At 29.4% G+C, this 25,508-nt stretch overlaps 4 protein-coding genes across 4 annotated transcripts; 2 read left to right on the top strand and 2 right to left on the bottom strand.

Annotated features, from left to right (window-relative positions):
• Nucleotides 1-3,857: 3,857 nt before the first annotated feature.
• Nucleotides 3,858-6,074, top strand: LOC126678679 (uncharacterized). Its single transcript, XM_050373574.2, has 2 exons — nucleotides 3,858-4,208; nucleotides 4,753-6,074. Exon 2 carries the CDS (start codon nucleotides 4,755-4,757, stop codon nucleotides 6,072-6,074), a length of 1,320 nt encoding a protein of 439 aa, XP_050229531.1. The 5' UTR covers nucleotides 3,858-4,208; nucleotides 4,753-4,754.
• Nucleotides 6,075-7,666: 1,592 nt separating this feature from the next.
• LOC126676716 (dehydration-responsive element-binding protein 1E-like) lies at nucleotides 7,667-8,537 on the top strand. The gene has a single exon (XM_050370980.2). It carries the CDS (start codon nucleotides 7,757-7,759, stop codon nucleotides 8,396-8,398), a length of 642 nt encoding a protein of 213 aa, XP_050226937.1. The 5' UTR covers nucleotides 7,667-7,756; the 3' UTR covers nucleotides 8,399-8,537.
• Nucleotides 8,538-9,639: 1,102 nt separating this feature from the next.
• On the bottom strand, nucleotides 9,640-10,565 carry LOC126676717 (dehydration-responsive element-binding protein 1E-like). The gene has a single exon (XM_050370981.2). The coding sequence runs from the start codon at nucleotides 10,418-10,420 to the stop codon at nucleotides 9,782-9,784; it is 639 nt and encodes a 212-aa protein (XP_050226938.1). The 5' UTR covers nucleotides 10,421-10,565; the 3' UTR covers nucleotides 9,640-9,781.
• A 4,998-nt stretch (nucleotides 10,566-15,563) lies between these two features.
• LOC130015434 (dehydration-responsive element-binding protein 1E-like) lies at nucleotides 15,564-24,152 on the bottom strand. The gene is made up of 2 exons (XM_056105554.1): nucleotides 24,149-24,152; nucleotides 15,564-16,570 (listed from the first exon to the last, which is right to left on the bottom strand). Exons 1-2 carry the CDS (start codon nucleotides 24,150-24,152, stop codon nucleotides 15,777-15,779), a joined length of 798 nt encoding a protein of 265 aa, XP_055961529.1. The 3' UTR covers nucleotides 15,564-15,776.
• Nucleotides 24,153-25,508: the final 1,356 nt, after the last annotated feature.

The raw sequence follows: 25,508 nt of genomic DNA, 5'->3' as shown, positions 1-25,508 counted from the left end.
TGGAGTTTTTACTTTATATGGTCAATCATATATAGTTTACTTTTCTATACCCTGGTAGGACTAGAACAGATTGAAGGTAAATTTTCTAGTTAATCTATTTTTTTTTTCTAAAAAAAATCCCCCATGTAATTGATTTTTCTTACTCAACAGGCTTAACTCCATAACGTGCAGCCAATTATTCAAAATTGAATAAAAAAAATATCTAAAATCATTTTGATTAATTTTGAATCAAACTCAAATTCGAGCTATTTTAGTTTGAGGATTAAATTATTCGACTCAAAAAATTCTCTAATTTAATCGAATTTTAGTTAATTTATTTTTTTATTACCCTTTGTAATTATATATTATATATAACTATAATAGTATCTTCAATTTTTAAATATTAATATAAATAACCAAGTTGAGTCGAGTCAAATTCGCATCTTAAATATTTTACTGAGTTAAAGGTCGAACTCTCAATAAAAATTTGACCAAGTTCGAATCGAATTTTGAGCTTTACACTTTAGAGTCCGGTCGATATTGAATTTGACAGTGTTTTATTTCGACTCGTTTACACTCCTAAGCTTGTATTATCTCTTATTTATAAATAACTAATGACATTTACGTTGGATTACTATTTGAAATATACATATGTATCTGAATTGCAAGTGCTTGCAATTAAAATATTGAAAACTTTCTTATAAGCATAATCAACAAGAAGAAATAAGTTTGTTATTTATAGTGCATGAGCGTTTTCTATTATTTTCATTGTTGGTATTAAATTTTTGGAATTAATTTATTTATTTGTCTGTAATTTAATTGATGTTTCAGTCTTCAAAGAGACAAATAAATTCATGAATGCATGAATATAATTTATCAGAAAAATAGTCATGTTTTGCGGCCTAAGTACGTTTGGTATCGCATATTTTTAATTTATAGTCAATTGCACAGTCTGGCTGATAGTCATAGATAACACTAGCCTATATACTTCAAATGGACCACTCCATGAGATTCTAGCTCATAACCTTAAATTGACAATTATTTGTATTTAATTGTTTTATTGATAGTATTTTCTAGTACTCATTTATTTGCAACATTTTATTTATCAACATTTCAGAATTTATAATTTTGACAGTTTTAAAATAATGTAGTAATTTTTTTGTTATATTTTAATAATTGTTAAATTTTACATGTTCTTTTAGTATTTTCAGCAATGAGTTGAAACATTATGTGTACATATTTAAAAAATTCATTTTAGTTTTATAGTTTTATACGAGAAATTTCTAAAAATTAAATGTGGATGCAGCATTTAACATTTCATATTTAACTAGTTTTTGAATTTAAATTTAAATTTACCAAATCATGTCATCAATTTTTAATTTATCAATAAAAAACATAAGAAAAACTGATGTTATTTGTCAATTAGCACAACCAAATATTAGACATGATATTCAATTAAAAATCAAAGTAAATCTTGTGCTATAATGGCCAATTTAAGAGCCAGGCCCAAAAGAAACACAACAGCATAGGCTGAAAAAGGAGATGTCAAGAACAAACCCAGTTGTTACGATCCCTTGGGCTTTGTCTGAACTGATTATTATATGATAAGCCCAGATACAGTATTAAGACAAATATGTTATGGGCTGACCAATCAACTCTTCTCAAACCCAAGAAAGATTGCGATTGTCCTTCCATTTTATAAAATGATTTGAATAAAGAATCAATTCACCCCCTCAACTTAGCACGAAATATCAAATAAGTCATTTTCGAAGAAAGTGGATCAAACTAACCCGCAACTTGCGTTTTTGTATCAAAAAGATCCCTCGCTCACCCATTCCCCAGTCATACCCGATGTGTGTGTTTCACTCTCCACTTACAATATGAAAAAAGGTTTAAAAAACTCCTTATATTTAGTTTATGTTTCAAATTGACAATTTAAAATTTTAATCATAGTTCTTATAATTTTAAAACATTAAAATTTAATATTATTTTTAATTAAAATTTAGGGACTAACACTGCCCTTCTTCCAAATGCTACCCTAAATCCAAAAAAAAAAATCAAAACCTAAATCTAATCCTAAAACTAACCCAGCCACCACCACCCTTGATTTCCAAACCTCGCCTTCGTCAATTTCAGCTTTGTTGATGTCGTTATTCCGGCGGTCTGTCAATAGGAAAAGAAAGAAATAGCAAACCGTCAACTATCACCATATTTGTTTTTCATCCCAGGGGAGCAGCGGTTGCTGCCGTTGTTGTTGCGGCTCATCCCGGTGAATGCAGAAGTTGGGACCACCATATCCGTTCTTCAAGTCAGCGAAGCAGACGAATCCATGCGGGTTCATCTTCTTCTTCTTCATCGACACAGAAGCAGACGAACCCAGATGGGTTCATCTGCTCCGTTGGGTTTAGGTAGATGGGTCATCTGCTTCTTCATCGAAAAAGAAGTAGACGAACCCAAATGAGTCCGTTCACTGCGAGAGGCTTCAATGGACGGACCGGCGGCGATTTGGTTTTTATGTTTTTTGATTTGTTTAGACATTTTAATCATACGAGTTTCTAATAATTTCTGCAGTTTTTGATGTATTTTAGTTAAATTTAGAAGTTTATTGTTGTAGAAGAGGTGTTAAAGATGTTAGGTAGGTTTAGTTTATCAAGAACAACAAGTTTCCGGCCAAGAACAACATGTTAGGGTTAGATTTAATTTAATTATAGTTAATTGTATTTTATTAACTTAATTATGGTTAATTATGTTTCCTTAACTTAAATAGGATTAATAGTTTTGATTAATTAAGATTTCAATTAGGGTGTACTTAAAAATTAAATAAGAATTAATTAATAATTAATTAAGTTAATGAAATGAAATTAAGAAACTCACTCTCCGAGGGGTCTTTTTGATTAAAAAACGCAAGTTGCGGGTTAGTTTGATCCACTTTTTTCGAAAATGACTCATTTGATATTTCGTGCCAAGTTGAGGGGTGAATTGATCCTTTGTTCAAAATGATTTATTTATTTCCATTATTTGCCCACGTGTTTCCTTTTTATCACGTTATGCATATAAACTCTTAATTAATCTGATTGATTCCATTTATACACTAATCTTATTAGTGTTGTACTATAATATTATTTTTCATGTGATCTCATGTATTACATCAACATGAATGATTAGAAACCGTAATCCATGACGAAATGTAGATTATTTTATTTATTAATTACATATTTTTGAAGGATAATTATTTATTTATTAATTATCGATGAGCAAGAACTCACATGAAAATGACTAAAATTATTTTAGTAGTGATCATCATTGGTTAGGTTAAAATAAATTAATTGGTTTAATTAATTTAATATTTATTAAATTTAAATAAATTTCTATTTAATTTAATTAAGGTAGTGCAGTTAAATAGTTTTTTTTATTTCAGTTACGCTCATAGATGTTAAAAATTTAATTAATTAAATTAACTGAATGTTTTATATATTTTATTTTTTCAATTAATATATTATACTATTATTGGTATAATTAAATTAACCAGCAGCTATTTATTCAATTTTATAGTGTTACATTAAATTTTAATTAATTAAAATTAATATTTCAATTAGTTCAGTATTTAATTTGTTAATCAAATGGGTCCATTTTGAGGGTTAATGACGTTTTTGCAATTAAAATTAAGAAAATTTCTTAAATTAGGACCTGATTGCATATTTTTCTCTATTTGTGGCATCCAGACCGCGGAACACTTCCGCGGTTTATAACAAACCGCGGAAGTGTTCCGCGGTCTGTGCACGTGGCTCCACCTGGACGCAGGTGGAACCACGTGGACGTAAACCGCGGAAAGCTTCCGCGGTTTACAGTGACAGGTCACTGTAAACCGCGGAAGCTTTCCGCGGTTTACAGAGGGAATTTATTCCCTCTGACAGGGAATAAATTCCCTTGACCGAGTGGTTGTAGACCGCGGAAATTTTCCGCGGTCTACAACCACTATATAAGGGGGAAATCATTCCCCCTTCTCCACTCCACACTCCAAAAAAATGAATTTGGAGAAAATTTTAGAGAGAGAGTAGTTAGAGAGAGAGTTAGAAGGGATACTATTTTGGAGAAAATTTTACGGAGCCTAATTTCGGTGGCGGATATTATTTTGCGTGGCGGATATTATTTTTGGTGGCGGATATTATTTTGCGTGGCGGATATTATTTTTCGGCGCGGAATATTATTTTTTGGCGCGTAATTATCGGGTGAGTTCTTAAAATTTATAAATATATTAATTTTAAATTATTGAATATAGTTAGATTTAAATGATGTTTACTTAGATTAAAATAATATTTCAAATGTAGTTAGTTAATATTGTAGTTAGATTTAGTTCAAAATTTTAAAAAATATGTATTATAAAATAAATTAGATTAATGTGTAAATTTTATTAGATTAATGTGTAAATGTAATTAGATTAAAATAATGTTTGAAGTGTAGTTAGTTAATATTAAAGTTAGATTTAGTTTAAAATTTTAAAAAATATGTATTATAAAATGAATTAGATTTATGTGTAAATGAAATTAGAATATTGTGTATAAAATTTATAGGAATGAATAGAGTATATTAAAATTAGAAAATCGAATATATGAAATTTTTTAAAATATTTTAAAATTAGGTTGAAATTAGTGAAAATATTAAAATTTATTAGATTCGGAATTTACATTTAATGTAATCCATTTGAATTTACATTTAATGTAGGAATTAGTGAAAATATTAAAATGTAGTTAAAATTATATTTTTTTAATGTAGTAATGACGACAAATGCGCTGCCAGCCCTAAAAATTTATTGGGATGGTACAATATTATCGACTCCGGGTGGAGTGGATTATGTTTCCGGTAAATCGGAAATGGTTGAGCTGACGAGAGTAGTGAATTTTGCACAACTACAAGTCGTAATTAGAAGGGTAATTGGGCTGAACGATGCTGACGAGATAGTGAAGATTTATCTAAGAGTACCTCGGTTCGATGAACATGGAAGATTTCAAAAATATGATGGTTTTCCTATGGAGACAGATGTTCACATGGAAGCAATGTGGCGTAATGTTTCGCGGACGCCACAAATGAGGGTAGTTGAGTTTTATATTGTGTACAATCCGTTATCTCAAGTACGTGCGGATGTAGACGACTGTGCGGATGTAGACGACTGTGCGGATGTAGACGACTGTGCGGATGTAGACGACTGTGCGGATGTAGACGATGGTGATGATTTTAGTGATGAAGATGAGGAAGAAGAACACTTCTACGGGGCCGTTGCTGATGACAACGAGGATGATGATGATGATGATGATGACATCGGTGGTGAGAATGGAGATGGCACCCATGGTGAGAATGTCGGTGGTGGGTCGGAACAAAATACAGATCATTTTGAGTCGCGCCTTCCTCATGAGTACACGGATCAGAATATTGACGACATGCGTGTCAATATGAATCTGTGGCCTAAAGAAAATGCAATATGGGAAGCAGGCAAAGAGTTTGAATTGGGGATGGTTTTTAGTTCGAGGTATGCTGTCCAGACATGCGCGGCGAGTTATCACATTGCAGCTAATAAAGAATACAAGAGCAGTGAAACAACTGGTAAAACAATAGTTCTTGTGTGTGTGAAAAATGACACTTGCAATTGGAGGTTGCGTGCGTCGCTTTTTGTTCCACCGCCGCCTGCTTATGTACCACCTACGGTGCCTCCTTTTCAGGTGCAGTGGGATCAGCCTACACAGGGTACACAGGACTTTCCAGCTTCACAGGGACTTCCACAGACACCTGGGACTACAGACTTTCTGGCATATGGTAGCAGTTGGTTAGGTCTAGACAGCATGGAGGCGATGATGTTCCGCCAACAAGGAGAATTTGTTACCCCGCCACCAGCTACGACGAGTACGGCCATTCCACAGGACCAGCAGGGTGACGACGGAGCCGACGACGAGGAGGGCGATGCAGGAGAGGGAGATGGTGATGGCCGCCCAGGTCGACGTTACCTCACCATCAGTACAGGCCGTCGGGCGAACCGTAACAGAAACAACTTGCGCTCGAACCTCCCGGTCACTAGCAGATATGACGATAGGACTCCTAGGTGATTTCTTTTTTGTACTTTGTACATTATTATCTGATGTAGTATTCTTTTTTAATTTGAAATTTTTAGTTTATTAAATATGTTATTGTTATGAAGTATAAATTATATTTGAATATTTGTTAATATAATTATTTTGTAGTATTTTATAAATTTATTTTTGTAGAATGTTAAAAAAAATTAACTAATTCAAATGTTTTAAATTTAAAAAATTCAACAATTCAAACGTAAATTTTTTTTAATAAAAAGTTTTCTCATTTTTAAATTTTTATTTAATTTTTTTTTAAATGATTGGGAGAAAACCTCCCAATCATTTAAAATAAAATCAAAATGATTGGGAGAATTTTCTCCCAATCAGTGCAGCCAGGGAATTAATTTCCTGGCTGCACAAAAGCAAACCGCGTAACACTTACGCGGTTTGCCACGTTGGCAGTGCAAACCGCGTAAGTGTTACGCGGTCTGCTTTTGCCTATGTGGCTCCTCCAGCGAGGAGCCACGTAGGATAGACCGCGGAACTGTTCCGCGGTTTACATAAACCGCGGAACAGTTCCGCGGTCTGGTAGCCATAAAATGGGAATTTTATCATTTTGATTCATAAAATTGGAAATAATTAACAAAAGTCCAATTTATTGGTCATTAACCCCCATTTTGAATGAAAAATACCATTTTGCTCGGCCCTAACAACAACCAAGTTGGTAATGATAACATATGATATGACACACGGAATGGCTAAACAAAACAACACACACGTGTTTTCTCTTATTGCTTGGATTGTTTAAGGTTTATAATGTTTCCTTTTCATTTTCTTTTACAAAAATAAAACAAAACAATTCCACAAAGAGGACACGTGGTACACACTTGATTCACTGTGTAGCAGCTGGAGTGGACTTAGTAGTAGTATATCATAAAAGGATAAAATACAGATAGGTTCTTAAAGTTTCTCTAAAATAATATTAAAAACCCTCATTTATAAAATCCGTATAAATCTGACCTTTTGACTCTAGCCCACAAACCTCTTACTTATAGAAAAAATTAGGCAAACCGAATATATCACGTTATTTCAACTAAGCTAATAATATTATATAAAATTAAAATATTATAGTTAAAATTTGAACATATTTATTATAAGTCTATTACAATTTTGTTATTATTTTAATAAGGTGTTATACCGTTATTGACTTAGTTTGCAAATAATGTAATAAACTACTTAAAAAAATTTCCTTATTTACATCAAGATAAAATTCTTCAGGAAAATAATTGAATAGTATCAAACTATCAATTTAAATGTATGGACTGTACTGTCACAGATAGAGTCCAGGGGTATAAACTTGTTTGAGAATAAGTTGGTGGGTGTTTCAGTAATTTTGACTACTTTAAATTTAACAAAAGGTCAATAAGCAAAATATCTTAACCCAGCCAATCAAAAATATCTATGTCAGCAGCAGCTTCCTTTATGAAGGTAGTAGCAACGAGTGTGAACCAGAGCTGTCCAGGCTTTAGAAGGTGACGCATAATCGGCTAACTTCTCCGTGTCGACTTCGCGCCCATAGCCCAATCCAAACACCATTTTATTATATTTAAACGCACATAAAATTCTTCTGCTTGACTGCCTGCCTCTTAAAGATAAATCAAACATTTTAAACACATAATTCAATTAAACATTTCTTGTTTTTTTTGTCTGAACAAACCATGTTAACTGATCAAGAATCTGACTCGACTGTTACTACTCCTCGTAGCTCTGTTCATTCCGACGAAGAAGTGTTGCTAGCAGCAAGTAATCCCAAGAAACGTGCCGGGAGAAGAGTGTTTAAAGAAACCAGACATCCGGTTTTTAGAGGTGTAAGAAGAAGAAACGGTAATAAATGGGTATGTGAGCTTCGTGAACCCAACAAGAAATCAAGAATATGGCTGGGTACTTATCCTACGCCAGAAATGGCGGCTAGGGCTCATGACGTAGCTGCATTGACGTTCAGAGGAAAAGCCGCTTGCCTGAACTTTGCTGACTCAGCTTTCAGATTGCCGGTGCCGGTTTCTACTGAGGCGGAAGATATTCGGAGAGCTGCACATGAGGCTGCGGAGTTGTTTCGACCTCAAGAGTTTGGTGGTGCAATGACCGGAGCGTCGTCTGAGATGGTTATGCAGGAGGATTCCGGTGAAATGTTAAGCAATGATTTAGAGTATATGGAGCAGCAAGATATTTTTGACATGGCTAGCATGGCAGATAGACCGTTACTTTCACCTCCACGTTATGTAGAAGAAAATGACGGTATGGAGCATGAGGATTACTTGGAAGCTGACTTTGGTGTGTCTTTATGGAGCTATTCTATTTGATAGGTTGATAATATGCTATATTATTGATTTTTTTTTGTACCATATGTATTTGTGAATGGTACAAATTAAACCTTTTTTTTTAAGTTAGAATTCATTGAGAAGATTAAAATAGTGAAAATTGTATAACAAAATTTAGATATATGGAGTTTCAACCTATAATTTTGTAGATAAAAAGTTAAAAAGACACGTAATTAATAAATTAAAAATATTTTGTACATAAAACTTATTAAAGGAGCCGTTTTCATTCGTAACCGTGAACATCTCGGTCGGTACAATGTACTTGATTTAACAAACTTATGATATGACCATTGAAATGCTTGTTCTATTGAAAAATTATAGTTTTCGATTATCATTTTTAATGAAATTCAAAAAGACATCATTATATCTCTAGAAAACTATGGAACTATTAAAAAATTAAACTTAAAATCTGAATAAATATTAAAAAAATGAATATTTAAGAAAACGTTACTTGCAAATTGAAAACAAATGCCAAAAAAATCATGTATATAAACACAGAATAAATTCCAGACTTAAAAATGTATTGAGTAAAAAATCATAAAATTGAAATATTAATTTTTTTAATAATTACCTTATTTATTCGATTGAAAATAAAGAATTATCTTATTTCCCTCTTCAAAAGGTCAAATAAAAATGTAATTTTTCGAGAGAAATGAGCGAAAAATTTATAAAATGAAAAAATGGAATCCTTATAAATTTCACTCTTTTTAATTTTATTTTATTGATTAAAAATATTAATCTTCTGTCATAACTAAATCTGGATAATTAGATGAAGAATAGGCAAAGATCATCCAAAGCTTCACTTGATTAATTAGAAAAATAATTTGGAATAGTCTGATTTGTTAATTTATATGTATGATAAATTAGTCCATACATAATGAATTATTATTCAATAACATAACAAAACTATTTTAGTGTTGACATATTTTTTTTTATAAAATTAGATAGTTCATTTATTATGATTTTGAATTTTTTTAAATTATGAACTAATTCATCATGAAAATAGATTAATGGAATATAATATATTTTTATTAGTTATATCATCTATCCTTTTTACGGTTTAAATTATATAATTATCAAGACTCATAAAATTGATGGAATAAACTATATAACTTGTATATATTTTACAAATTAATATTTATGGATATATTGAGTATTTTATTTACTATTTTGTTTAAAAAATATTAATTGATTCAAATATTTAATTAAGGTTCTACAATTAGTTATTATAAAAAAAATTCTCTATTAAGCACATGTAATTTGAACATGGCATAAAACTTGCGTCAATATATATTGAGTACATAAGAGAAGAAAATAAAATCTATAAAATGTCTATTTTCTAATTTGTAAACTAAGACTAAACAATTAATAACTCCATAATGAGATATCAAAGTCATTATCCAACTGACTCCACTCTGTATGAAGTCCCTCGAAACTGGGAGGATATAACAAAAGACCTTCTGCCATTTCTGCAAGTAACCTCGGCATTTCAAAAACCTCATCTACATCCGTAAACGACACCGTTTCATTGCAACTTTCTGTTAAAGAGTCGGCCACACTAGTACTGCTTTCTTCTCCATCAACATTCAGATTACCACCAAATTGTTGGGGTCGAAACAACTCGGCGGCGACTCTAGCCACCCGCCTAATCTCATCGGAACCGGTAAATTTCGGCACCGGTAACCTCCAAGAAGAATCACCAAAATTAAGACAAGCAGATTTGCCTTTAAGTGCTAATGCAGCTACATCGTGTGCCCTCGCCGCCATTTCTGGTGTAGGATAAGTACCCAGCCATATTCTTGATTTCTTGTTTGGTTCACGAAGCTCACATACCCATTTATTACCGTTTCTTCTTCTTACACCTCTAAAAACTGGATGTCTGGTTTCTTTAAATACTCTTCTTCCGGCACGTTTCTTGGGATTACTGCTCGCTAGAAACACGTGATCTTCGTCTGAATTAGAACCTGATGATCTTGGTGATCCTGAGCTCGAATCGGATTGCATTGATGAAAGACTTTGGTTAATATGGATTTTGAGTTTGATTGGATTTGATCTGATTGTAAATTGGGTTCTGAGTTTTTCTTGTGAAATTTGAGTTGGTGTTTTTCTTGGAGTGCAGTGAAGGAGGGTTCGTTACATAAAGAAATTTAGACAGTGTATATAGTGTTTTGGATATATTAAGGATTTGGATTACGCACACGGATGCCACATGGAGGCCGACAGTGCATACAGCTAAGCATAAGGGGTATGGTACACACTAACTTTGGCTTTTCTGTTTCTTCCAAATTGAATTTAACAACGTGTCGTTTTATTTACTTAATTCGGTTTACAAAGACAACACGTGAAACATTTCAGATGTTAGTAATTTTGGTTGCCTATTCGATTAATTCAAAAGATAATAAAATTATTTAATATTCAAAATCTGTAATCTGTTGAGTACATGTGCTTAACAATAGACATTTTATAGATTACATATATGTACGTAAATTAGAAAATAGACATTTTATAGATTTTGAAGATGAACGAAATGAAAATGCTGACATTACACACTCAAAATAAAATCAAGGAAATTAATTATTGACTACTAAATACCATCCCTAAATTATTAGGAGCCGCACCTATTTTTTCTAAAACATCCTTTAACATATTTTAAAATTAGAAAATTCATATTCAAATTCTCTCGATTCATTCAAACCCGACGAAAGGATATTACAATTTGCAGTATAAATGTCGAAATTTAGCCGACATAAACGACGGAAACTTCCGATAAATGATCGTTAATTTTTTTTTTACTGTTTTCGTGTTTTTTAATTTTTTTATGGGCCGACGCTCTGGGATTGCATCGGCCCAGACGGAGAAACGTCTCCATATAGATTAAAAGAAATCAAAAACTAAGTAATTTATCTCGGAAAATTCGGATACACTCGTTTCAGATTGTCAACACTCGTTCCTCGACGAATCGTAAGCGCTATCAGTCATTATAATCGATGTATTCAAATCAAGTTGAGAGAATTTTTTTTTATTTAAAGGATAAAATGATAATTTTTAAAAGCGGTAATTAATAAATTGGGGCGGCGAAAATAAATTCGATTACCTCCTTGTCTCATCAGATTTATGTGTGTTTTGGCTTCTTTCTAATTTTCTCCCTCTTTAGCTCAACAAACTCTAACTCTTTCTTTTAAGGCTAAACCTATTTTGGGTTCCTTAAACTATACGGTTTTGGTTTAGTCGGTCCTTTAATTTTTATTTGACTTTCTCAAGTTCAAGTCACCAAACTTTTGTTTTTTTGTTCATTAGGTCACTCAACTTTTATTTGGCTTACTCAGATCCCTAAACTTTTGTTTTTATTTTATTTTATTGGGTACCTAAGCTTTCGTTTTTTGTTCATTAAATCCTTTAATGGATCTCCGTTTGAGGACCTCATAAACTAAAAAACAAAAATTTGGAGATATGGGAAAGCCAAATAGAATTTGAGGAATCTGATGAAAAAAAAAAAGAAAGTTTAGGGACTTGAAAAAGCCATATAGAAATTGAGGGACTTAATTAACTAAAACAGTATAGTTTAAGGACCCCAAAATGGATTTATCTTCTTTTAACTCTTTCATAGTGAAAGGTAGTTTGTAACACTTTTTTAACCAAAAATTACCTCCCCACCTCTAAATTTTTACTCTCTTACAATGAATAGGTTAAAATTAACAACTAAATTTTTGAAATTCTGAAAAATTAATTTATAAATTTAACTAAAAGTTAAAAAAAATTGATTGAAAATAATAATTAAAATTACAATAAATCGCTAAAATTAGACGATTATTATAAAATTTAAAAGGTTTGGATAGATTATAACAAACCGTAAAGGTTTAAATTTATTTTACTATTAGACTTTGTTTTAAGATTTATTTTTCTCTTATAAATGACTATAAATTAATTTGTAAAATATTTATTAATTAATATAATTATATTACCTTTTATATTTACACTTTAAGAAAAAATAACACTTTTAGTATATTTAATTTTAATTAGATAGATAAATAGAAAAACCGAAAACGGAAGATATACTTAATTTTTTACTTTTAATAAAACTAGTGTCGTTTTACGTGTTTTACACATGGCTCGTAGTGTGATCCGTCAAATAAAAATAATTATATTTATATATCGATTAGGTAATTATATGTATTTAAAAAAATAATTATATATTATATTTAAATATAAAATATTAAATAATAATTAAAATAGTTTGTTTTAGTTTTGATAGACACAACTATGGCAGGGCTTATCTTGACAAAGTGTTTAACAGCTGAAAATAAACTTTTATTAGTCGAATATATGGCAATCTTTTCTCTTTTAGTAAGAATCCTCTAGTCCCACGGTTTTTTATTTCAACTAATTAGGTATGCAAGTCCTATTCAGATTATAACTCTAATTATAATATATTTTTTATAATTAATTAAATAATTAATTAATTAATGACTAAAAAATTCTTATTTTATAATAAATTTAAAAGGATTATACCGTAAATTTGTCTGTCCACCGTTCGTACTTTTATATATAGTATAGATATCGGAGAGATTAAGTGTACTTTTTCCTTTTGGCTTAGTTCTTATGTTAATTAATGAAGATTGTGATTTGTGTCCAATAATTAAGGATCTGTAGAAAAAGTTAGTGTAAGCTAAGTGTGGAGTCCGTGTTGTCTGTTTTAAATGGTTATAATTTGGAAAAGGGTCAAATAGTTTTTTATTTAATAAGCCAGTCCTCTTCTACTTTATTTTCTAGTACTTGACTTGATAGGTACAATGTATCTAAACTCTCATTGTAGGTCCATTTTTACAATTATTTAAGTTTTCACACATTGTATAATATATATAATTAATTGGATTAATGGTTGAAAGATATAATTAACTAATTTTAGTTTACAATTTCAGATATTTTTAATTAATAATATATAATTTATTTATTTTCCATCATGTCGTGGGGTCATTTAATTATTATAGTCATAGTATCAATTAATTTTGATTTGAATCAGATAGAGACATATGAACTATAAATCTCTCCTGCCCCTATTGAATTTGATGTTGCCACAGATTCATTATTAAAAATGGAGACCTCTAATTAAAATTTTCTTTTTGTTGATATAAGTTCATATATTTTAATCATAATTCAAAATAAAAATGTTTAAAATTAAAAAAAACTCATCCATTCTGTTTAAAAATAAACATATTCATTTTACACATATACTGATATACAGATTAAAATATTAATTACAACTCCTTTTATTTGGAAATATTTTAGGATATAGAGAAAATATTTTATCGAAATACATGTAGTTTAACAATATCCAAGCACTTTGAATTTCTATATTTTATATTTATCCTTACAAGCACAAAACATCAATAAGATACTCCAGAAAAGACACAATTTCCAAAATTACCTGAACTGCTTGTCTGAACTTTGCTGACTCAGCTTTTCAGGTTGCCGGTGCCAGTTTCTAAAGAGGCGGTGCAATGACCGTAACGTCGAGAATATGGTGGTGCAATGACCGTAACGTCGTCTGAAATGGTTATGCAGGAGGATTCCGGTGAAATTTTAAGTAATAGTTTAGAGTATATGGATATTTTGACATGGCAAGCATGGCAGATAGACCGTTACTTTCACCTCTACGTATATTATGTAGAAGAAGATGATGGTATGGAACATGAGGATTACTTGGAAAGTAGCCATTCTATTTGATAGGTTCTATAATATGCTATATTATTGATTTTGTTTGGTTTGGTTTGTACCATATATTTGTGAATGGTACAAATTATACCTTTTTTAAAGTTAGAATTCATTGAGAAGATTATAAAACGGTGAAAATTGTATAACAAAATTTAGAAATATGGATTTTCAAACTATAATTGAATAAATAAAAAAGATTAAAAATACAAGTAAAAAATAAATCGATAATAATTAAATCATAGAACTTGCTAAATGTGTTGTTTTTATTCACAACAATATACTACAAAGTTTGGCTAGTTTGATGCACTTGATTTAACACACCTATAATAAGACCGATGAAAATGAAATGTTTGTTATGTTGAAAATAATAGTTTTCGATAATTATGTTAGATGAAATTCAAAAAGACATCATGATACATTAAAAGATTGAATCATCAGAATTTTGAATATAAATCCTAACAAACATTAAAAATTATGGAATAAATATAAAAAAATACATGCAAACTGAAAAAAATGAAAATCATATGAACATGAAATAGATTTCAGATCCTAAAAATTAATTGAGTAAAAGAGAAAAATCATAAAAATGAATAGTCATTTTTCGATTGAAATATAAAAATTACTTTGTTTCATCCTTCAAAAATTCAAAGTAAAGAGTTTTTAGTATATGAAATCCTTAAAAAAAATTACAAGATCGCTCTTTTTAATGTCATTTTCTATAAATCTTATACTATAACTAAATCTAGATAATTAAATTGATAAAAAGATTTAACAAATAATTTTGACAGTCTGAAATGTTAATTCTAATCTTGACAAATATTTATAAAAGTAAATAAAAAAAAGTCCAATTATTAGAAACAATATATAATTAAATATTTTATTTTAGTTGTATGATCAATTAGTCCATATATATATAGTGAAATATTATAGAATAACAAAGCTATTTTAATAATAAGTTAATAACATATAAATATTTATATATCTAGATAGATAATTTATTAAGATTCTATATACTTTTTTAATTATAAACTAATTTATCATAAAATTATAGATTAATTGAATATAATTATTTTTATTAATTATATTTTGTTTATCTTTTTTTATGGTTTAAATATAATTGTCAAGACTTGTAAATTTAAAAAAATAAAATATCGAACCTATTTTTTTTTGAAGTAGTCGAACTTATATTTTAGAAATATTTATATGGATATAGTTTGATATGTATTAAATTGTATCAAATATTTATGGTCCTAGGATGTGTTATTATATAATTATTTCTCAACCCTAAGACGTATGTAAATTGGTAAGGTGCTCTTTTGGTTTAACTGGATTCGCGGGTTTCAACTGTATTCATATATGTAGCCGTTTAAAATTTGGAGTCAGAATTTTGCCCCCTCGTAAAAAACCTACCCGGGTCGAGTAGAATTAATGTAAATGTAGAAAGTTTAAATGTGTCGTTATATAATTGAAAGTTGGAATCCGTTCAATACATCTCATTATAAACCAAAAAATATCATTATTTCCCTATTAAGCACATGTAATTTATACATGGCATAAGATCGAATTACGTACATATACGTCGAGTACATAAGAAAAAAACAAAATCTATAAAATGTCTATTTTCTAACTTGCAAACTAACACTAATGATTAATAACTCCATAATGACATATCAAAGTCATTATCTAACTGAGTCCAATCTGTATGAACTCCCTCAAAACTGGGAGGATATAACAAAAGACCTTCTGCCATTTCTGCAAGTAACCTCGGCATTTCAAAAACCTCCTCTACATCCACAAACGACACCGTTTCATTGCTATTTCCTCTTAAATAGTCGTCCACACTAGTATTGCTTTCTTCTCCATCAACATTCAGATTACCACCAAATTCTTGGGGTCGAAACAACTCGGCGGCGACTCTAGCCACCCGCCTAATCTCATCGGAACCGGTAAATTTCGGCACCGGTAACCTCCAAGAAGAATCAGCAAAGTTAAGACAAGCGGATTTGCCTCTAAGTGCTAATGCAGCTACATCGTGTGCCCTCGCCGCCATTTCTGGTGTAGGATAAGTACCCAGCCATATTCTTGATTTCTTATTCAGTTCACGAAGCTCACATACCCATTTATTACCGTTTCTTCTTCTTACACCTCTATAAACTGGATGTCTGGTTTCTTTAAATACTCTTCTCCCGGCACGTTTCTTGGGATTACCGCTTGCTAAAAACAGGTGATCTTCGTCTGAATTAGAACATGATCTTGGTGATCCTGAGCTCGAATCAGATTGCATTGATGAAAGATTTGGGTTAATGGATTTTGATTTTGATTGGATGTAGTCTGCTTGTAAATTGGGTTCTGAGTTGAGTTCGTGTTTTCCTTGGAGTGCAGTGAAGAAGATATATAGTGTTTTGGATATATTAAGGATTTGGATTAGGCACACGGATGCCACTTGTCGGCCGTCAGTTCATACAGCTAAGCATAAGTTGTATGCTTATTTGTTCACACTAGCTTTGAACTTTTCTGTCTCTCTCATAAAAGTATTAAAACTGAATTATTTTAACAACGTGTCGTTTGATTTGGTACTAAATCTTAAACTTTTCTGTCTCTCTCGTATATGCCTTGATTCAATTTGCAAAAACAACACGTGGTTCATTTCAAGTGGCTATGATGTTTCAGATATTGTCTTTTAAAATTTCTTTAAAAATTATCTCAATTTTTTAATTAAGGATAGATAAATCTTTGTCATTCCAAACCTAACTCCAGTGACGACCTATCAATAAATTAGTTGTATATTTTTGTCTTAAATTTTCATTCAATTATAAATTTTAATCATTTTAGCGTCGAACTTTTTTGTTTATGGATTAATTTTTATACTCCCTTTTCTTTTTTGATTTATGTGTTAGTTTATGGTATTTGTCATTTTAAAATTTAGAAATAATATTAATTATTAGAATAATGCTATTTAATTCAACTAATTTAATCTAACTTATTGCACCATCTGATGTGGTAACAAATGAGCGGATCAAACTCATACACTTTTGGAAGGAAATTTAAGCAAATATAGTATGTCACGATTCACATTTGGCGGTATAATAAAATGAATTATAATAGGCGAGTTAAATCGCACTTTCCTAATTCTTATCTTCTATTTTTAGCTCTTTTTTAAATGATTGTATGATCGTAATGAATTTTTTATTATGTAAAATTTTGATTAAATAGACAAATGAAAATATAAAAAGATTTGATGTGAGAGATATTCAATTTGGCTGCTTAAATTAAGATTTATAGGATAGTTTAAGTGTACTTTTTCTTTTTGGCTTTAGTTATGTTAATTAATGATATGAAAGATTTGGATTTGTGCAATAATTGAGGATTTGTATTAAAAGTTAGTGTACAGGGAGTGTGTGGTCCGTGTTGTGCGTTTTAAATGGTAGATTTTATTTAATAAGTCAGTCCTCTTATACTTTATTCTCTAGAGCTTGACTTGATAGGTGCAATGTATATAAATTCTCATTGTAGGTCCATTTTGACAATTATTTATGTTTTCACTTTTCACACATTGTATCATTGGATTGGTGGTTGAAACATCAAATTACTAAATACTAGTATAATTTTAGTTTGCGATTTTAGATATTTTCAAAAAGATTATAACAGAAGAGGAAAAATATTTGTAAGATAAATTAAACACATAATTTAGCAATTTATTGTTCGACATTTATATCTTTTAAACTATAATTTATTGGTGATATTTTCAATTAATAATCAATACTTTTTAAGTTCAACCATAAATATGTTCAATTAATATGTAAATATTGACAACCATAAATGTGTTCAATTAATATGTAAATATTGATTAATCTTGATTGGATCATACAAACTATTTTCTTCGATTTTTTAAATTTGTTCATTTAATTTAATATATTTGTTTATAGTTATTAATTTGTATTTTTATAATTTTTTAATCATAAATTTAATCGTGATCTTTTAAATTTATCTTTCAAATAAATGACTTTGTAACTTAATTTATACAACAATTATTAACTAATATGGCTACATTTTTTATATATCTGATTTTAGATAGATGGACAATTAAGAAAATAGAAAAGGTATATAAATCTCTCCGTCGTGAATTCAATATTGTGTCATGTCCATTATTTGAACGGAAGACCAATTATTAAAATAAAATATTTTTGTTTGGTGACATAAACTAAGATATTTTGATCCTACTATAAAATAAAAATGTTCAAATTAGAAGAAATTTGATTATAAAATCAGACCCAAATTAAAACGTGTTATAAATCCTAATTAGAAAGTTGAGAAACTACGGAAAGGGGTAAATTTGTTATTAAAGTAAAATAAAGGGTCATGACGTGGTGTCTCAAAAGGCAAGTACAATGACGTCATACAAATTGGCAGTTAAATTAATACAAACAGTGAAGGCTGTAGCCACGGGTTAACCGCGAAAACCACGACGGTTTTAAATTCGGTCAACATTTCAAATTCAAAGGGTCAATTTGACCTTTTCGTTACCAATACTTTCATTTATACAAGAGGGTAATATTCATTCATGGTCCTTTGAGTTTCATTTTATTTTTATCACACTCTTTTTGTCTTAATTTACAACAGTAATTTTTTATATCAAAAAAGTATTCAATGATATTTTGTATTAAAATTATTTATAGATACGATGAATAGCACAGACATCGTCACTCATATAAATATTTATTATGTATTTGTAATTTCTTTTTTTTTGTCAAAAGTAGAATATATTAAGATAATCGTCGAAATACATCGTTAATTAATTGTTAAAAAAATTGAGAACACAAAAAAACACTAACTATTAATCAATTATAGTCAAGCGTTTTCCACTCTCCAATTATAAAAAAGAAAATCGAACTTGTTTTATTATAGGCGTTCAAATTATTGATATGCTATAGGAAAAGTGTAAAATCGGCAGCAAGATATTTTTTTGCAATATACTTTAGAAGTTAAAAATTTTGTGGGAATAAGATGATTTTTCGGGCTGAAAATTATCCCATAAAAGATGAGCTCAGAACTCAAAGGCACAAATAGCTTGCTAGTAAGCTGTGACTTGAAACTTATGATCGTAATGAGTAAAAGTATGACACTGAAAAATAAGGCGTTCTCTCTAGTTTTTCTGGTTTTTGTAACAGAAATAAATACTTTAATTTCAATATTTGAGATTGACATTAAAAAAATAATTATTAATTCAATAGCCCTTATAGAGGCTAATGTTCAAGTACAAAGATCTATTTTTTTTTTAAAATAATAAGTATTAACGCTCTTTTTTCAAATAAAAAATAATTACGTTAAACTACATTAGCTCATTCGTAACAGTGGAGTCAAATTTTCTATTTAGAAAAATAACTAATTCATTAACCGTTTATTCTGATTTAATGCTAAACCTCCACAAAAGTGAGGTACAACAAGGGTAGGCAGATTCACCGTTCTTCTTACGGAACCGTACGTGTAATATTCTCAATATATACAAAATTTAAAATGTAGTTAATGTTATTTTGTTTATTTTTTTTTACTAAATGGTATACTATTCTATTATAAACTTAAAAAATCATGTCTTCATACTTTAAAAATAAAAATTAATCTTATCAATTGCAGTGAACTATATGACCTTTGGGGTGAGAGGCATGTATGAATCAGGAAAAAAAATTGATAAAAAAATTATGTTTTCATGAATCAAAACATGACCTTCAAATAATTTGACCGGAACCAATGAACTATAGAATAAATAATATAAACGCTAGCAGAAATATATTAAGTCGTGCATTTGATTATTTCTATAGGTTTCCTTTTCAATTATTAAAAAAATCTGAGCGACATTGTATCACGGGAACATTCAAAAATTATTGATTTATGTATAACATATTATATATACTATCCTATAAGAAGACCAAAAGTAATTGAAAATTTAAATAAATTATTTCCATGTAACTAAATCAATTCGGCTTAGTAGATTATTATTTTGATCAAAATAATATATATCCACCCCCTCATATGTATGTTCATGGACATGATTTCAACGGGCTCAAACCGAATCCAGCAGAGTTTGACTCTATTGAATAGTTTAAGTTGGATATGGACATGGCCTTAATCCAATTCGGGCATACTATTTATCATTGAAGGTTTTTTTTATATAAAATACTGTTTTTTTAATATATATTATTTTATTATTTTTTTAAAAAATTTATATTTCGCATTAATTTTTGTTATAGTGTTTTTTTGAAATTTTATATTTTTTATATTAACTCTCATTTTTCAATATTTTCTTTCATCATTTTTTTCACCATTATATTTATACACTTAATATATATCACATATTTAAAATTATTATTTTTATTTTATTTTTTTGATTGTTTTTTGGATTTTGACTTTTTTTTACTGTTAACATTTTTCGTCAGAAAAAATCAACAATATATAATAAACTAACTAATTTAAAATTTTCAATCTTTTCTTACACTAATTTTTATTTGTTTCAACATTATTTTTTTTTATTTTTTTTATTTTATTTCACATATAATGTGAGCTTTGTTGTTAATGTTAAAATCAGTTAAATATCAACATAAAATCAACATTAACACATTACAATAATTCAACATTGTTATTATCTTTTTCACCAATGCTAAAATCAACAAAATATCAACCGAAAATCGACACAATATCAACATTGTAATATTATAATAATTCAAAATCATTATTTGTCTTCTTCCCAATGCTAACATATCATTATCTAGTTTCAGTTGGATTTTTACCCTTTTTAGTTTATTTCACAGACAATGTTATCTTATTTCTAAATGTAAAAATCAAGAAAATATCAACTAATTATCAATACAATATCAACATAAAGTCAACATAAAATCAACAATACTGTAATATTATAATAATCCAGCAATCAACCATCATCAACAAATCGTGTAGCAGGATAAAAGAATACAGAAATACAATCAAACAAAGTAAAAATGCAGAAATAACAGAATTTAATTCTATAAAATTACAAAATTATTATATGTACATGAAAAATAGTATTACATTTCTTAAAGATAATATTTATACATAATTAATGGTAGAAAATGTCATAGTTAATTAAAAACAATTAATAAAAAAAATTGCAATCTGAAAAAGAAAAAGAAGAAGAATGATGAATCTTTTTACCTTAAAGTCGAATCATATGCGTATTTATAGTAGTTGTATAAAAGAAATAATTATCTTTGTGTACCGTATTTTAAGAACAAAGAAAATAAATCAGTATAAATGATATCAAACCTGAATGTTGGTTATTTGGATAAAAGTTTTAATTAACTATATAAATCTAAAGAGTGAATTATTATGAGGCCCACACAAATATCATAATTCTCTTTTTTATTTTTTATTTAAAAATCAAACAATTTGATTTTTTTACTTTTATTTTTGCTAATAATTTAGTCTTTCAGTAATTTTTAGTGTTAGTCAACTGAACTAAAGGACCTACTGAAAAATTATGATATATGTGGGAGGTTTCAAAATAATTTACTATATTAAGGGAAAATTAATCTAATGCACCTACATACGTAATATTTCACACTTATATTCCTTTTTGTTTGAAATTCAAGCTATATAGTGCTTCACTTTTGTTTCCATTAATAGTTTAATCTCTCAATTCATTTTTAGTGTTAGTTGACTAATGCTAAAAATAGACGGAGACTAAATTATTGATGGAAATAAAAGCGGAGTATCATATCATTTGGTTTTCGAACATAAGAGACGAAAGTATGAATTATGATAGATGTGGAGGTTTAGAGTAATTTGCTCTAATCTAAATTTGCACATGCACTCTCTAGTCTTTCTAAACTCTCTATTTCTTTTCAGAAACCCTAGCCGCAACAAGAGGAAGGTGATTTTCGCCATTTTTGGTTCAAAATCACCTCCCTACCTTCTCGTTTTATGTTCAAATCTCGTATTTAGTTTATTTTGCGTCAATAATCACAGATCTGAGATCTGTTGGTATTTTTCTTTCTTTCTTTATGGATATTTTATCTTCCTTTGTGGAGTTCTGGCTCTTACCCTTTATGGGTTTTACTATTTTCTTAATGGAATTATCTACGGAGTGTAGATCTGAAGTGCTATCAGTAGAAATTTTATTTTTAATATTCTCTCAATCGGACTCATTCAAAGACCAAAGAGTCGATTTGTGGTTTAAAATAACCTTCAAGTGGAGCGGACGGATCGCCGAGTTGCATATTCAAAGAGCTCCGTCAATGCGATTGAAGAAATTAGATATGATTTTCTGTTATTTTACTGATGTTCTATTATATACTTCTTGAATGTATTGATGTATTCAAATATTTGATCAAGTTGTATTTTTATTTCTCTATTAATGAAATTTTCATTATTCTCAAAAAAATAAATTTACACATACAAAGTGAAATTAACAAGAGATAGAACTCGTGTTGGGTTTGATGTATACAAATTATAAACAAAGGGCTGATCCGATCTCTGAATTTGTGTTTTGAGGTCAAATAAGTCTTTTTTAATTTTTAGTCAATTAGAACTTAAAATCTCTTAATTTAGATCAAACAGCTCGTAAAAATACCTCAAAATGACTCAAACGCGTGACTTATTTACCAATAGACCCGAGTTTGAAAATCTAATTAACTATAGTGATATATTTAACTCCTAATTGACTAAAGTACATATTTGATTCCGAAATACAAATTTAAAATTCAGATTGACCTTTTACTTTAAAAGTTAATGTCCAATAATCATTTCTAACTCTTAATTTTCTTAAGCACTTTAAATATTCATCGAGTCACAATAAATCTAATTTTTATATAATTAAAAAAGACTACCCAAAAGATATTTATAAAAATTGTTGGAACAATTGCTGAAACTGAACAGAATCACGATGAGGCTGAGTCGCAGACTAGGTCGCTCTCTTTTAGATGTTTCGCGGCACAGCTCGGTGGTGCAAAGCTGACTAGCAACCGCGGCGTCCCTAGGATAAAACAGCCGGAAAATATACTGCTCTCACTGCACTGTGAAAGCAGCTCTGAAAACACTTTCTGAGTATTGCTCTTTTGCTTTGTTTCTGTTTTTTTAGAAATGAAAAAAGGGATCAGTATTTATAGGCTGGAGGAAAAGAGCTCTTGAAACAATCATAAAGATGGAACATAAATACTGAAAACGTTTTTGATAATAAATTGTTTACAACAGTCAAAACGTATGGAGCAGTTCAAAGGTTTATTTGAAAAATAAAAATCTGTTATGTAATATGTATCAAAAAAAATAATAGTGCCAACCGAACCGAACCACCAACCCAGGCCGGTGCGCGCGTGTGGTAAATACGGTAGGATGTAACTCCTAGCCCGTTCACAAAATTGGGTACCCCTTGGGGCCCAAACCCAAGTGAGAAATTCCAAATTAATAAACTCAATTAGTTGAGTTCTCCTAAGCAATGTGGGACAACACATAAACTCTCCATATTCTCATTTCAAATAATAAGGCACTTCTTTTTTATTTTATTTTCCAAATTCAATTAATTTCAACAAAATTCAAATAGTAATAGTCATTCAACTAAAAACTCCTGGAATTTAGTGAATTTCAGAGGTTGAAATAGTGACCGGAAACTAGTGGTCCTATAACCACAACCATTGGAAGCAATAAAGCATTCACTTGGCTCATTCAGTGCTCCCACACTGATAAAATGCTAGATTTTATCAATTTGCCCAAGAGAAGCGTGAAAATGCCAATATTATGTGTTTCTCTATCCCACAAAATAAACAAACTATTTAAAGTGCTCTAAAATATATATAAGTACATTTATTAGTTTAATTTTGGAATAGATTGAAATCTTAATTTTCTTTTAAAATCTATATTATATTCTATCATTATTGAACCATTTTAAGTTGATGGAGCAAAATGAGTCAAAACATTTATTTTAAAGGTGATTTTTATTCAAAATCACAAGCTTAACCTTAATTAATTTTTTGATTTAAGTGAAGGGGTTAAAAGTACCCATGTTGCTTTATTATTTCAGCCAAGAGTTATTAAGGAAATGGGGAAATGGTACCCTAGAGGAGTAAATGTGTAATGGCACTATCAGAGCTCAGTAAAGAATAGCAACAGCAAGGCAAAGATTCGAATATCAGCTTGAGGTTGGTCCATATCCTCCTCCTTTGTTGTCATACAAATCTTATTATTTAATCAAATCATTTTACATGTACCTTATTTTATTTAAACTCTTTTATTATTTGGTTCGTACTATGCGTATTGCATGCTGCACATGTTGTGCCATTAACTTATCAGTAATTTAAGGAACTTGGCAAATTTTCAAATTTTCAAATCAAAAAACTTACAAACTATAGCTATTAAGTTTATTTTATTTTATTATACTAAGGCCATGTTTGGTTCATGGAATAAAATAGCATGCCATAGAATAGCTATTGCATAAGGAATGGAATAGTTATTCTTTACTTTTTGAGAGGAGTAGTTATTCCACAAAATCATAGAATAACAATTCCATGTAATTACTATTTCATAAACCAAAGTGAATAATAACTATTCAATACGGAATAGCTATTTCATTTCGGACCTATTCCATGAACTAAACATGGCCTATGTACTAACCCCATACAGTTCATAAATTAAGAAAAACTCGTTAGTTCTTAAATGCAGGTTGTGCAGTTTTATATTCAATTATCCGGTCAAATCAAATTAATTAAAATTTGGTTAGATTTGGTTTTTAGTTAAGTTAGTTTGATTGTGATGAATAGTTTAAAAAAATTGACTAATTCAGTTCGATTTGAATTTTTTGAATTAATCGAATAATAATTTGAATATAATTAACAGTTAACAGTAGAATTACTTTTTCTTTTATAATTAATGTTATTGAAATTTAGTAATCTAATTCATCAGAATAACCGGCTGGATTAATTAAATTTTTTATTACACCCAAGGTTGTATATACTAATTAAATTAGAAAAAATTAAAAAAAAAGAAATTAGTTTAATTCGGTTCGATCTAATGATCGAATGAAGCGACTTAACATATGTTTGTATATGTAAGAATGTATAAAGCATGACGTTCACATTGTTTTGGACCACAGTTGGTAATCTGCTGGAGTAGCACTGGCTAGAAGGCGATGACTTCAAACTTTGTGGAGTGTGCTCGTGTTATTTGGATCATATGGCTATTTTTAGGGTAATTGATCCTGAAGATCACTGAACTTTCGGATTTTTTTCATTTCAGTCACTAAACTATTTTTTTTTCATTTCGATCATTGAAGTTTTTTTTTTTTCATTTTGATATTTTAGGCCAAAAATGCTTAAGTGGCAACCGGAAGTTGACATGTGGCAACCGGATTTTACAAGTTTTA

The sequence above is a fragment of the Mercurialis annua genome, linkage group LG4 (assembly GCF_937616625.2).
Source record: "Mercurialis annua linkage group LG4, ddMerAnnu1.2, whole genome shotgun sequence".
NCBI lineage: Eukaryota > Viridiplantae > Streptophyta > Magnoliopsida > Malpighiales > Euphorbiaceae > Mercurialis > Mercurialis annua.
The sequence above is the reverse complement of the archived record's forward strand: the minus strand, read 5'-3'. Positions and strand labels throughout refer to the sequence as shown.